Source organism: Anabrus simplex, chromosome 5, assembly GCF_040414725.1.
Source record: "Anabrus simplex isolate iqAnaSimp1 chromosome 5, ASM4041472v1, whole genome shotgun sequence".
In the NCBI taxonomy this organism is placed as follows: Eukaryota; Metazoa; Arthropoda; class Insecta; order Orthoptera; family Tettigoniidae; genus Anabrus; species Anabrus simplex.
The window spans coordinates 279,971,816-279,987,496 of NC_090269.1; the positions used below are offsets into that span (position 1 = coordinate 279,971,816).

General features: G+C 38.8%; 1 protein-coding gene across 6 annotated transcripts in view; it reads left to right on the top strand.

Annotated features, from left to right (window-relative positions):
* LOC136873986 (ankyrin repeat domain-containing protein 17) overlaps nucleotides 1–15,681 on the top strand; it is a 918,230-nt gene that overhangs the window by 600,152 nt on the left and 302,397 nt on the right. For all 6 annotated transcript variants that reach the window (XM_067147404.2, XM_067147402.2, XM_068227616.1 and 3 more), the window contains 2 exons: nucleotides 11,379–11,542; nucleotides 11,627–11,828. In XM_067147404.2, coding sequence (XP_067003505.2) covers nucleotides 11,379–11,542; nucleotides 11,627–11,828 — 366 coding nt within the window. The remainder of the gene's footprint in view (nucleotides 1–11,378; nucleotides 11,543–11,626; nucleotides 11,829–15,681) is intronic.

Here is a 15,681-nt window from a genome sequence, read left to right on the forward strand (position 1 = left end):
CCCCTACACCATGGGGCCGGCTGCTGTGTTATTGCGCACGAAGTGAAATCCAAGACGATAATGCAGATTTCCACGGAATTATTCAGCCGAATTATTTACGATGTCTCAGTTGTCATCGCTAGACTCTTATCTTACTACTACGTCATAAGTGTCCGGGCATGGGATGAAAACTTTTATCCAAGCAGTCAAGATAATTATTATCCAATGCTATTAAAGTTTTATTTTGTAAACTCGTCAGTAATGTAATGTAAAATCATCAATAACTGGGAAGAAATATTAACCTAATTACCGTATGTTTAAAAGAAATTGAAAAAAATGAATGTTTGTTACTGACGTCTCGGAATACAGTCAACTATACAGTAGATTTACACCGCGCTAGCTAGAGCTCCGGTTTGAGAGCTTTGCGCAAGCGCAGTAGTGTGTCGCAACCAACGAGCTAAACTGATAAATTGTTGCATGCTTCCTTGCTGCCTAACAGTATTGGCTGCTCTGGAATGGACAGATCACAGATGTATTTATTTGTTTCAGATTTACGTGATTACTGTAGACATGTGTGCGTGAGAATTTAAATTTTTAATTTGTGTTTTGGGTGTTTGCAAAAATAATTTGTTTTAATAGTGGACAATTACGGAAAGTCATTTATATCGCAAAACATTAACGTGTGAAGCATTTATAAGCGATTATGGGTAAATATAGAAACTATTCTGCGGGCTTCAAGCTAAGCGTAATTGCCTTCGCTGAACAGCACGGGAACAGAGCTGCAGAAAGAAAATTTTCTGTGAGTGAAAAGTTGGTGCGTGACTGGCGGAAAGTAAAAAAACAAGATAAAAAGCACAAACCCTTCTAGACGCGCGTTTAGAGGTCCTAAAACAGGGAAGTTTCCTATAATTGACGAAGAAGTGTTTAGGTACGTCAGTGAAATACGTAACAATGGCTGCAGTATATCATATGAAATGTTACAAATTAAGGGACAGGGGGTAGCGCGCAAACACAACATACCGGTAACTCAGTTTAAGGCGACTCGTGGGTGGATTAAGGGGTTCATGCGACGACACAATCTGTCAGTGCGAAGGAGAACAACACTAAGCCAAAAGTTGCCTGCTGATTACACGGACAAGATTGTAAATTTTCACCGATTTGTCATACGTTTGCGCAAGGAAACTTCGTACTTGCTTTCTCAAATCGGTAATGCCGATCGGACTCCAATCTTTTTTGATATGCCTCGCAACAGCACTATTGCGCTAAAAGGATCACGGAGTGTATTAATGAAAACCAGCGGTAGTGAGAAGTTGCGATGCACGGCAATGCTAGCCATTACAGCTGACGGGAGAAAGTTGCCGCCTTACATCATTTTCTAGAGGAAAACGATGCCTAAGAATATACAGTTTCCCCGTGGAATTCATGTACGAGTGCAACCAAAGGGTTGAATGGACGTAGAACTCATGCTGGACTGGGTTAAAACTGTGTGGAATAGAAGACCTGGTGCACTACTAAAACAACCAGCTCTGCTTGTTTTAAATAGTTTCCGAGGTCACCTCGTGAACGAAGTGAAGCAAATTCTCACTACAAATAAGACACGACAGATAAGTCATTCCTGGTGGCCTAACATCTATCTGCTTTGCAGCCACTAGACGTATGTGTTAATAAACCCTTTAAAGAATACTTACGTCGATTTTACAACGAGTGGATGATGAGCGGCGATCAGCAATTGACGCCCGCTGGAAATATCAGGCGTCCACCCTTGGACTTGTTATGCTCGTGGGTGAAGAAGAGTTGGGATCTTATACCACCTGAACTAGTCTCCAAGAGCTTCAAAAGGACTGGGATTTCGAATGCACTAGACGGTTCCGAAGATGACGCAGTGTGGCAGGGAGACGAAGAATCTGATACTGGTATTAACAGAGGCGAGGACGGCGCATCAGATAGCGAAACCTGCGATAGCGACACCGAAGATTTGGAATAAATTGCGTACCGGTAAGTCCGCATTTCACAACAAAGCGATAATTTTCTGCAAGTGCAAATATTTTAACTTTAATACTCAAATTAATGACAAATTAACTTAATACGTTCATTTTTATTTTCAGGTTGGAAAAACGTTCGCCGAATTGTTGCGAAAAATTATGAATTTTGTTTTAGACTATTTTAATTATTTTGATGTATAAACGCGAGTATTACGTGCATCTTAAATTTGTATCAAATACAATTTAGTTATAAATACATTTTTTCAGTAATACAAATACTGGTATTAAATATTCATCGTATAATGGTCGCACCCTACAATTTTTTTCGAAAAGTTTGGTATAAAAAGTGCGACGATTATGCCGTGAAATACGGTATTCCAATCCCTAACTCCCCTTCCTATAAATGAATATTTGCCCCAGTTTGTCCTCTTGAATTCCAACTTTATCTTCATATCGTGATCTTTCCTACTTTTATAAACGCCATTCAAACCTATTCGTCCACTAATGTCATTCCACGCCATCTCTCCGCTAACAGCTCGGAACATACCACTTAGTCGAGCAGCTCTTCTTCTTTCTCTCAATTCTTCCCAACCCAAACATTGCAACATTTTTGTAACGCTACTCTTTTGTCGGAAATCACCCAGAACAAATCGAGCTGCTTTTCTTTGGATTTTTTCCAGTTCTTGAATCAGGTAATCCTGGTGAGGGTCCCATACACTGGAACCATACTCTAGTTGGGGTCTTACCAGAGACTTATATGCACTCTCCTTTACATCCTTACTACAACCCCTAAACACCCTCATAACCATGTGTAGAGATCGGTACCCTTTATTTACAATCCCATTTATGTGATTACCCCAGTGAAGATCTTTCCTTATATTAACACCTAGATACTTACAATGATCCCCAAAAGGAACTTTCACCCCATCAACGCAGTAATTAAAACTGAGAGGACTTTTCCTATTTGTGAAACTCACAACCTGACTTTTAGCCCCGTTTATCAACATACCATTGCCTGCTGTCCATCTCATAACATTTTCGAGATCACGTTGCAGTTGCTCACAATCTTGTAACTTATTTATTACTCTATAGAGATTATCATCATCCGCAAAAAGCCTTACCTCTGATTCCACTCCTTTACTCATATCAATTATATAAATAAGAAAACATAAAGGTCCAATAACACTGCCTTAAGGAATTCTTCTCTGAATTATTGCAGGGTCAGATAAAGCTTCGCCTGCTCTAATTATCTGAGATCTATTTTCTAGAAATATAGCAACCCATTCAGTCACTCTTTTGTCTAGTCCAATTGCACTCATTTTTGCCAGTAGTCTCCCATGATCTACCCTATCAAATGCTGTAGACAGGTCAATCGCGACACACTCATGAATCAGAGATATCTGCTGTATCTTGCCGGAATCCTATAAGTTGAGCTTCAGTGGAATAACCTTTCCTAAAACCGAATTGCCTTCTATCGAACCAGTTATTAATTTTACAAACATGTCTAATATAATCAGAAAGAATGCCTTCCCAAAGCTTACATACAATGCATGTCAAACTTACTGGCCTGTAATTTTCAGCTTTATGTCTATCACCCTTTCCTTTATACACAGGGGCTGCTATAGCAACTGTCCATTCATCTGGTATAGCTCCTTTGACCAAACAATAATCAAATAAGTACTTCAGATATGGTACTACATTCCAACCCATTGTTTTTAGTATATCCCCAGAAATCTGATCAATTCCAGCCGCTTTTCTAGTTTTCAACTTTTGTATCTTATTGTAAATGTCATTGTTATCATATGTAAATTTTATTACTTCTTTGGCCTTAGTCTCTTCCTCTATCTCGACATTATCCTTGTAACCAACAATCTTTACATACTGCTGACTGAATACTTCTGCCTTTTGAAGATCCTCACATACACACTCCCCTTGTTCATTAATTATTCCTGGAATGTCCTTCTTGGAACCTGTTTCTGCCTTAAAATACCTATACATACCCTTCCATTTTTCACTAAAATTTGTATGACTGCCAATTATGCTTGCCATCATGTTATCCTTAGCTGTCTTCTTTGCTAGATTCAATTTTCTAGTAACTTCCTTCAATTTCTCCTTACTTCCACAGCCATTTCTAACTCTATTTCTTTCCAGTCTGCACCTCCTTCTTAGTCTCTTTATTTCTCTATTATAATAAGGTGGGTCTTTACCATTCCTTACCACCCTTAAAGGTACAAACCTGTTTTCGCATTCCTCAACAATTTCTTTAAACCCATCCCAGAGTCTGTTTACATTTTTATTTACCGTTTTCCACCGATCATAGTTACTTTTTAGAAACTGCCTCATACCTGCTTTATCAGCCATATGGTACTGCCTAACAGTCCTACTTTTAAGACCTTCCTTTCTATCGCATTTATTTTTAACTACCACAAAAACAGCTTCATGATCACTAATACCATCTATTACTTCAGTTTCCCTATAGAGCTCATCTGGTTTTATCAGCACCACATCCAGGATATTTTTCCCTCCGGTTGGTTCCATCACTTTCTGAATCAGCTGTCCTTCCCATATTAACTTATTTGCCATTTGTTGGTCATGCTTCCTGTCGTTCGCATTTCCTTTCCAAGTGACATCTGGCAAATTCAGATCTCCCGCTACAATCACATTTCTTTCCATGTCGTTTCCCACATAGCTGACTATCCTATCAAATAATTCCGAATCCGCATCAGTGCTACCCTTTCCCGATCTGTACACTCCAAATATATCAAGTTGCCTATTATCTTTAGAAATGAGCCTTACACCTAGAATTTCATGTGTCTCATCTTTAACTTTTTCGTAGCTTACAAATTCTTCTTTCACCAGAATGAAAACTCCCCCTCCCACCTTTCCTATCCTATCTCTACGATACACACTCCAGTGCCGTGAGAAAATTTCTGCATCCATTATATCATTTCTCAGCCATGATTCAACTCCTATTACAATATCTGGTAAATATATATCTATTAAATTACTTAATTCTATTCCTTTCTTTACAATACTTCTACATTTCAACACTAACAATTTTATGTCATCCCTACTTGATTTCCAGTTCCCTGTTCCCTTATCACCGCTCCCTAAGCCATCCCTTTTCCCTGAATGTACCTCCCTATTACCCTTCCAAACAAATTTCCTAACTTATACGTACCACTGCGGTTTAAATGAAGGCCATCCGAGCGCAGATCCCTATCTCCTACCCACCCATTAGGATCTAGAAATTTCACTCCCAGTTTCCCACATACCCAGTCCATAGTCTCATTTAAATCCCCAATCACCCTCCAGTCAGTATCCCTCCTACACAGTATTCCACTAATAACAATCTCCGCTTTCTTAAACTTCACCCGTGCTGCATTTACCAGATCCCACACATCTCCAACTATGTTGGTACTTATATCAGCTTGCCTTACGTTGTTGGTACCAATGTGAAACACTACCACCTTCTCCTTCCCCTCCTCCCTCTCTTCTACTTTCCTCAACATCTGCCTCAACCTAATTCCTGGATAACATTCTACCCTGGTTCCCTTTCCTCCACACACTTTCCCCACGTGTCTAACGATGGAATCCCCCATGACCAGAGCCTCAACCCTACCCACCTCATTTGATCCCCTCCCCTCCTGGTCAGCCCTATCTTTCCTGATAGCTGCAGAAGCTACTTCCCCCTCCCTTTTCTCCTTCCCATGACCCTGTTCCACCTGTCTTTTCCTATCCTCTACTCTACATTTCCCTTTCCTACCTTTTCCCTTCCTCCTACTTCCATGCATCTCAGCAACAGTTCCCTGTCCCTCATCTTCCCTCTGTTGTTCTACCTGGAGTGACTCGTACAGATTTCGCACAGACACCTGTCCTGAATTCTGATCCTGAATAGAGCCCTTGGCCTGCAATCTCCTTCCCCTTAGAACATTAGACCACCTGTCTTCTACAACTCCTCCCTTTCCTTCTCCTCCCTCTTGTACACCTACTGTAACCTGTACATTGTTTGAGGGAGTCCTATCTTCCTTCCTGTCTTCTGTGAGAATCCTAATTATCTCCCTCAAACTTTCCAACTCCTCCCTCATACCCCTCAATGCCTCACCACACCCACAATAAGTACACTCGCGCTCCTTAGCCATTCTTTACGGGGGAAAAATTATAAATTAAAAAAATTAAGTAATTTATTTGCAAAAAAATAAATGAACGGAGGGATATATTGTCTGGGATAGTACACAACAATAATGTAATTAATATACGACTACACTACAATACTACTTAGTCGTGCTCTATTTTTTTTATGCTACAACCCCTAACACGATAAAAACTGCTGTTAATTACTGAATATCGAAAGTAATACACAAGAACTACACAATTCCAAACTGCAATTAAGCCTATCCTAATTTCAACAATATTTTAATAAGAGTTTCTACGGATACCTCTACTACACCAGTACTACACAAATATTTTACAATAATAAAATAAGCACACTCAATTCTAATAGGATATTACTCGTATACTACTGTACAGTACACTACAGTAATTTTTAAACTACTTTCAGACGTATCCTAATTACGATACCGGTACCGTACCGTATGTCACTACTAAGCACAACAGAAATGAAATTTGCAAGAACTACTGTACTCAAAGATTACCAACGAAGCTAAATGCTTAGACAAATTATTATTAGTATTAGGGTCTAATAGATACACACGAAAGATAACACACGAATACAGCAGGCAAGATACGGCACTATCTAAATGTACCGTACTGTATCTATACTACAATGTATCTACACTACACTATACTGCGTTTGGTTAAATGCTTAAGTATCAAAAGGATTGCCGTACACGAAGAAAAACACGAATATAACTGGCAAGATACTATCTAATATATTATACCTTATCTTCACTACAATTCTACTGAAATGTGGTTATGTGATTATTACAGCTGGTGGATTACTATTATTTTCCCTACTCCACAGGACGGAGAAAAAAAAAAAGTGTCCTTAATTACGCCTACTGAAAAATACGAGGTTGTCTACAGTAATTTCTCAAATATTTCTATCAAAACTACTACTACTATTACTCCAGGGACTTGAACTGCAATTACTGGGATATATGAACTTTATTATTATTAGCTAACCGCTCATAAATACTGAAAGATCGAGGGAGCGAAATATAAATTACGGATACTAACTACCTACTCAGAAGTACAAATGAATGGAATACAAGGTCAGCTGATTTTTATTTATATTTACTTGACTACACTACACCCTTTGTTCACGACTGTAGCCAACAATGCAATATTTGAATATGAGGAGCGACAATAATCAATAACAATACGACTGTTAACTATTACCGTGTAATCTCTTTAACTTCTTTTTAAATGGAAGTTTACAGGCGTATCGTGTTTTTTAATGTAGTAAATTATTACCTTCGCGATAGTTTGAACGTATATCTATACGAAATACCGGAGAAGTTGCTGCAGAAGTTACGGTACTATTCCTTATGATGATGATGTACATTTAGTCACATATAAATGGGGCATGTCCTAGCGTGAACAGGCGTATATGTCATTATGTACAATATTGCAACTGTATGTCTAAAATATTATGTTGAAGGCCTTAAAATTAGTGTATAAAACATATCTTACTTAAACTAACTTTATATATATATATATATATATATACACAAGATAAATACAATATATAAAAGCACTTCATGCATATGAACATTCGTTCTTGCTTGTTGGTCAATAGATCGACTAACTTCCGTATTTGAGTCTTATTTACAGTTGTACACTTCAGCTGCTATTCTTGGAGTTTATAAAAATTCATGGGTAAAAGATTTTGTCTTCATGTGTATATGTGGGATAAAACACTTTCCAATTTTAAGAAAAGTGCCAAATGTACGGATGAAATTCAACTAAAATATGTTCAGCTCTGCTGTGTGTGTCGCCTTTTTATTGGAACATATCATGTTGTCCTATGGCGTCCATAAATTTGGATGACATTGGGTTCAAAGTAGTGGCTCCTTTCCCATTTGTAGCTGTGCAGTGATGTTATGTTTATCTGTGGAAGATAAGATTGAGTTATAAGTGATATTGTTTTAAAGGAATGTCTAAGGGTTATGTGTGTGAATTGGAATATGTACTTACTGTTATTGGTGTAGCTGAGTTGTGTTTGATGTGCGAGCTTGTAATGTACTACTTCGTGTCCTTCATGGGCTCATACTAGCTGCTGTGAGGGGAAGGGAAGGAGGGGTAGGGAGAGTTGTTGTTGTGGGGGTAGGGGTGGAGCTGGGTGTGTTGCTTGGTGTTTTTCTGTTGCGTGTCGCGTTCTGTTTATCGATTAACTTAAGGTAAGAGTTTTTTAGGGCGGGGATAACTGTATTGAAGATGATGTTAGTTTTTTCTGTGATTTCATTTATGTTGTAATTTGGATTGGTGTACTGATCTAGAGTGATGTAAAATTCTTCTGTTATGTTAAGCAGGGGGCCTTTGGAGTTTATGTTTAGGATTTGCACATCGTTATCGATGTTTGTAAAACTGTGTTTATAGTCTGAGACATGTTGTCCTATTGAGGAAAAATGATTGTGTTTCACCCAAAGGCCCCCTGCTCAACATAACTCCAGTTAGCCTACGCAGTGGCCTCCACGGTATGCACTGGCCAGCGTACATCTGATGGCCAAGCAGACATCAATTTTTAGTGATGAGACAAAGTCTCTTAGTGCATTGGCACTGCCGGTGGCTCCAGTTAGCCTACGCAGTGGCCTCCACGGTATGCACTGGCCAGCGTATTGGTAGGTGGGCTAGGTACCAACTGATGAGCCCACCCTAGCACACGAGGGCGAAACGCTGGCAACCAAGAATGAGTTAGCTGGAAAATTTATAATGTCCAATAACGAACCATTTATAATGGTATTGTAAATTTACTCATTCAGGACAAATGTTTCAGATTCCCTATGGGAATCGACATCTATAGGACCTTTAAGTTTCTTCGAAGAACGGATAATGCAGGATTTTTACAACGTGATTTAATTATGTTCGCGGGACCACGTAATTTGAACAGATAATACGGGAAAACTTAGTTTCCGAGAACGTATACTTGAGGTTCTACTGTATAAACTACCTGATTTTTTTTTTTTTTTCAATATGGTTTACATAATGCCTACACAGATAGGTCTTATGACAATGATGGGATAGAAAAGGGCTAGGAGTGTGAAGGAAGCGACTGTGGCCTTAATTAACTTACTTTTGCCTGGTGTGAATATGAGAAACGATGGAAAACAATCCTCAGGGCTGTCAACAGTGGGGTGCGAACACAGTATCTCCTGAATGCAAGCTGATAGCTACATGATCCAAACCCCACAGCCACTTGCTCGGTGGGAAAGGAAAAAGGAAAGAAAACATATGGTAACAGAATTATGCCTGAAAAAGAAAAAAACTTAATTTAAAATCTTAATTGAATTTAATTTTATTTATTAAATTAAGTAGTTTCTTTTTCAGGTAATTTATAAATTAAATTTATTTATTCAAAATTAGATTTGGTAGACTGAAGAACCCAGCTGTTATATGAAGGTAATCCCAAAAATAAGGTCTCTTGATTTTTTTAAATAAATAGATAGACCTGTTTATATCTACAATTGTTTGCATCACTTTGCAGCTTGAACATTTAGCTATTTCTTCACATAATCGCCATTTCGTTCCATACATTTTTGTAAATATATTGAAAAACAATTAAATTGAAACAAGAAATAAAGTGGTTCAACCTATTCTATACAAGTAAATAAGAAATGTAGTGTTACATTCTTATTTGGTTAAAAGCGGTACCAGTTTCGACCACCAATCTGGGTTATCATCAGCCGATTAAAAATAGAAAAACAATGCATAGGAAACCAAAAAATTAAAGGATAAGTCTTTCTCTAAAGCAGTTCAAGAAGCAATATAAGACAATAGGGATTATTACTGCGCGATTTTAAATCATAAAATCCAGATGAAGTGGAAGATCGGTCACTTATATGTAGCAAGGCGCAAGTCACTGAAGACTAGCACAACACACGCAATGTCCGGCACTGTGCCTTAAAATGTTTGAGAAGAGGTGAACAGTTCATTGAACAAGCCTGCAAACACTGCCAGGCGCGAAGTCACAGCACGGTTTAATAAATTTGAAGTCCCGAAATTGTGTAGAAGTCGAAGACAAGTTGCTTAAATAAAGTAAGTTTATCTTTAAACATTTTTGTAGACACTGACAGTTTTTGTACGCCCATGTCATACCAGCTCGCCGCCATGCTGTTCAGGAAATTGTGTGCGGCGCTTCGGGAAACGTCAGGAACCAAAGTGCAGAGATCATTCAGGGTGACCCGCCGATCTTCACGCATGATTTGCTCAACCTTCACACGGTCTCTCGCTCCTTTGTTCGTTCGCCGTGAATTTCAGTCCGACCGGCTGCAAACTCTCTACACCCCTTACGAACATTTTTTGACATCCATGCACGACTTGCTATATACACTTCCATCAATTGGCGATGAATTTTAATCGGTTCAGTACCTTTTGCGTTCAAAAACCGAATAACTGCGCGCACTTCGCACTTGATGGTAACATCCAACGGGAGCTCCATTCTCAATGGCTGCCAAGCCTGTATTTATATAAAAATAGATCTTATTTTTGGAATTACCCTCTTAAAAATAAAATTAATAAATGCTACACAGTTCATATAATCATCTCGGAATGTGGTCGACACTTCCAAAAGATACACCAGTCACATGATCAGCGTAACTAATACTTCATCTATCCTTGATTAACATGATAGTTGTCGCACTTTCTTCTCAGCCAAAAGACATCTATACTAATAAAAAATGAGAATGATAAACTGAAGAAATTTTGATATTATACCACATATTGATAATCCATCAATACCTCATTCTCCAAACACAAAAGCTTCTAAAACCTAAAAGGTTTTATTGCTTATGGGTGCAAAAATTCAGCACCTGGCAGTTAGTCTTGAAAAGACACATTTGAGTGGCATTTATTATCTCTTATCTCGAAAACTGTTTAATACATGTTTTAATGTTAAGTATTGTAAATGGAAGTTGTCTCGGTACATTGGTGGGGATTCGTTTCTAATTCAATTTTTACAAAGTTATCCACTATTTTGTTAGCCAGTGTATATTGTAAATTGTCCTCTTCATGCAAAATTTGAAAAGTTGGGTTTACATTGTCGCAATTGGTGATTTGCTGAAGGCTTATCCCAAGCATTTTAAGGAAGATGTAGAATAAATAAATCAGTTTTCCTAGGAACTAGTTTTAATCAATATTTTAATGTACTATGTCAAAATATTTCCTTTTTTTGTGCCTAGTGTAGTTGGATGTCAGTCTTTGAGAGAATTTGAATTAATATAATTTTATATTCCACAGAACATAGAGACAAGAAAGGTTTCACCCCACTCATTTTGGCTGCGACGGCTGGCCATGAGAAAGTGGTAGAAATTCTCTTAAACCATGGTGCAGACATAGAGGCACAGTCGGAAAGAACCAAGGATACCCCTCTGTCTCTTGCTTGCTCTGGTGGTCGGTATGAGGCAAGTATTTAGTGTGTGAATTTTTTTGTGTGTTCTTTTTAATGTTATATTCGTGTTATCGCTGATAGTCTTGATATCTTTCAGGTGGTTGAATTGCTCTTAACCCGTGGTGCCAACAAAGAACATCGAAATGTATCAGACTATACACCTTTAAGTCTAGCCGCGTCCGGGGGATATGTCAATATCATTAAATTGCTGCTGGCTCACGGCGCGGAAATCAATTCTCGTACTGGCAGCAAACTTGGTATTTCACCTCTCATGCTAGCTGCAATGAATGGACACACTGGTGAGTTCATAACTAAATTGTTTAGATGTGAATATTTATTGCAAATCCTGTTACTTATAGACACAACTTTAGCTTTGTGGTGGTATTCTTGTTATTTCTTTTATTATTAATTATTTTATTATTGTTGTAATAGAAGAATGGGTGCTTGGAAGCAGTATTGACCTAAACAACTTAAACAATTATCATTTAGACTTTCACGGCCTGTGTAACTATTCATGAAGTACATTTTGGGCGTATGCCGTGTAATTAATTATAAACACACACTACGCGTTTCAAAAGGAACCTTGCCATTCTTCATCAGGAGGCAACAGAGAAATGAAACGACGCCTAAAGGTTGCTAGGAGAAAGCAACAAGGAACTTAAAATGGTGCCCTAAGATATAAAAGGGTTGTCATTTTAGCCCCATGCTAGAGACGATTGGCAATAGTAGTAAAGCATCATTCTCTAATGAACGTAAATTTAATTTCGAATCTGAAATACCAAGGGAATTAAAAGACTCTCAATACAGTCCCACCAGCATTCTCTTGCATAGAGACGTTCTTCAAAGGGACAGGTTGTTCCTCTTCACAAATCTCCCCAACCATCCTTTGTTTGCTTTCTGCTGTGAAATACATGGTTTTTTTTTCTTTGCAATATCTAGAGCCTTATAACTGTAGTATTTTGTGTGAAACTGCATTGGTGCCGTGTGTTCATCCAGTTAGATATTTTAACATTCTTTTTCAGTTTTTGTATTCTGGCTTAATTTGGTCCTCAAAAGGACAAGGCTTTCTTTGTGGCACAATGCAACTGTTTTTTTTTTTGTTTATGTTAGTAGTATACATGTGATGGCTCTACACAAAATTCATGCTGCAGCACAATTGCTGCTATTTTCTGCAAACACAGTCTATGTTAATTTCAACAATGCATTGTAACTCGTGTTTTCCTTGGACATCGGTGACCTAGTCACTATCCCCAAATCGGCCAGCGGCCACCGATACGGGTATCCTGATTGTTGACCTTGTCCTTTATTGCTTAACTGCTCAGAAGTAGGATATCGTGTTTCAGTGGGGCCATTCTGTTAGCCACTATTTACCTAACTCTCTGAGCGCCAAGGGATGATTTTTTCCTCCATGAACTCTCCTGAAGTGCCGGGAATGATATATCATCCTTCGTGCAGATTTCTTTAGAAACCGTTGTAGGTCTTCCTTTTCCGGTAGATGTTAGCACATACAGTAAAACCGCAGTTAATTCAAAGTCGTTGGGACGCAAGAATCAGACTTCGAATTATGTGATGTTGAGTTAACCGCCAACACGTAGTTCAGAAGTGCCAACCCTTGCTGCGTCACAAAATATTCTTAAGGCCTGTTACTGCATGCAATTAATGTTGATACACACTTTAAACCTTTCAAATGCCATATAAAAATATTTCCAAAATGTATCCAACAAGGTGCATTTACAGTATTCAAATAACACGCTTGGATAACTCTCTGCCTCCCGATGGTATCACCACCTTGACGAAGGCAAAATACATTTTGCCGGGTGTTTTGGAGGCTTGCGTGTTCAAATGATCCTTAGAGCTATGTCGGCGTGAGCATATGCTCCTGGTAGGGCCACCCAAGCCGGACAGGTCTAGGTGATGATCCAGACTAAGAGTGATACCCTGGTCCTCCAGGTTGGGGGTTGGTATGTGGGGCTAACAACTCCACTACCACAAAACTACATATTGTTCAGAAACCAAATCAAGATAACCGGATGGTCCCAAACTTACGACGACTAAAGCGTGCTAAATGGCAACGATACGGATATATTGGAACATGGAATGTGAGAAGTATTTTTCGGGCCGGGGCTAGTAGAAAATTGGAGGAGGAATTACTTAAATATCAGATAGATGTGGCAGCATTACGGGAGATAAGATGGAAGACAATCGAGGTGACAGATTTACAGCACTATATTTTGTTCAATAGTGGGGAGGAAGAAAATAGAATAGGAACAGGGTTTATGGTCAAGAAATCGGTCAGTCATAATGTGATTGAATATGAAGCAATAAGCCCCAGACTATGCCGGTTAAAATTGAGAGGGAGATTTGCCAACATATCACTAATTAGTGTCCATGCCCCAACAGAGGATGCCGATGAGGAAGAGAAAGAACATTTCTGTGAAAAAATGGAGCAAGTATATGACAAGTTGCCCAAGTATGATGTTAAAGTTGTCCTAGGAGATTATAATGCCAAAGTAGGCAAAGAGAAAGAAAACCACCCAGTGGCAGGATATCATAGCAAACACCAAGAATCAAATGAAAATGGGTGGAAACTGATTGACTTTGCCTTTAGCAAGGAGCTGGTGAATAAGAGCACATGTTTTCCCCATAAGGAGATCCATAAAGAGTCATAGATATCACTGGACGGTCTGACAAAGAACCAGATAGACCATGTGCTGATAGATACGCGACATGCCTCCAATATAATGGATGTAAGAAGCATGCGTGGTGTAGACAGTGATTCAGATCAAATACTGGTGAGAATCAAGTTCCGAGAAAGACTGGCAATTAAACCCAGGGACAGAGCAGAGCAGAGCAGAGCAGAGCAAGATCTATAATGTAGAACTGTTAAGGGATGAGAAGGAGGAGGAAGAGTATAGAGACTGGCTGCAAAGAAAGCTACAGATGGGCAGAAACGGAGATGTGGACATCAACACAATGTGGGAGGAAACCTTGCTAGCAATAAATACAACGGCGCAGGAAGTACTTGGAGAGAGAAGGAAACAGAGTAGAAATAAATGGTATGACGAAGAAGTGGCTAAGGTTCTGGAAGAGAGAAATCTTGCCCGACAAAGAATGCTACAGAGACCCACTCGAAATAATATGGCAGTTTTTAAAGAGAAACGGAGAATAGCAAAGACATTGATAAGGAACAAGAAAAGAATAGAAGAAAGGGAGAGAGTGGATGAAATGCAGAAGTAGTTTGAAAACAAACAAGGCAGAAAATTCTTCCATGAGGTTGGACAAGTAAAGAAGGGATATCAACCCAGAGTGAATATGCTTAAGAATGAGACTGATAGACTCATTGTTGGGAAAGAACGAATTCTGGAAAAATGGGCAAAATATTTTGAAACATTACTTTCTGTCAGACCAATAAATGAAGAAAAAGAAGGATCAGACCGTATGGAAACTTCAGAGAGAGATGAGGAGGGTGAATATGGTGATGAGTGTGAGGAGGAAGAGAGGGATGAGGAGAATGGAGATGAGGATGAAGACGATATGGGATTGAAGAAATAAGAGATATTATAAAACAATTGAAGTGCAGTAAATCCCCAGGGAATAACCTCGTAACAGCAGAAATGGTAAAACATGGAGGAAAAGTGTTGGTGAAGAAAATACACGAGATAATTAAAAAGGTATGGGAAACAGGTCCAATGCCGGAGGACTGGACACTAGCAAATATATGTCCTATACATAAGAATTATCAAGGTATATCCTTACTGAGTATAGTATACAAAATCCTCTCTACAGCCATAACAAAGAGAGTTAGTAGTAGAGCAGAAAGAATTATAGGGGAGTACCAAGCTGGTTTCAGACCTGGAAGATCGACAATGGACCATATTTTCACCATGAGAATGACTCTGGAAAAGACAAATGAATACAACGTTTGACTAGGGCATCTTTTTATAGATTTTAAACAAGCCTGTGACAAAGTTAAGAGATCAACATTGTGGGAAACAATGAAGGAGTTTAAATTCCCACGGAAGTTAATGAAATTGACCAAGATGACCCTGGAGAACAGCAGAAGTCTGATAAAAGTGCAGGGAAGTCTGTCAAGATCTTTCAGAACCGAAGAAGGCCTAAGGCAGGGAGACCCCTTATCACCAGTGTTATTTT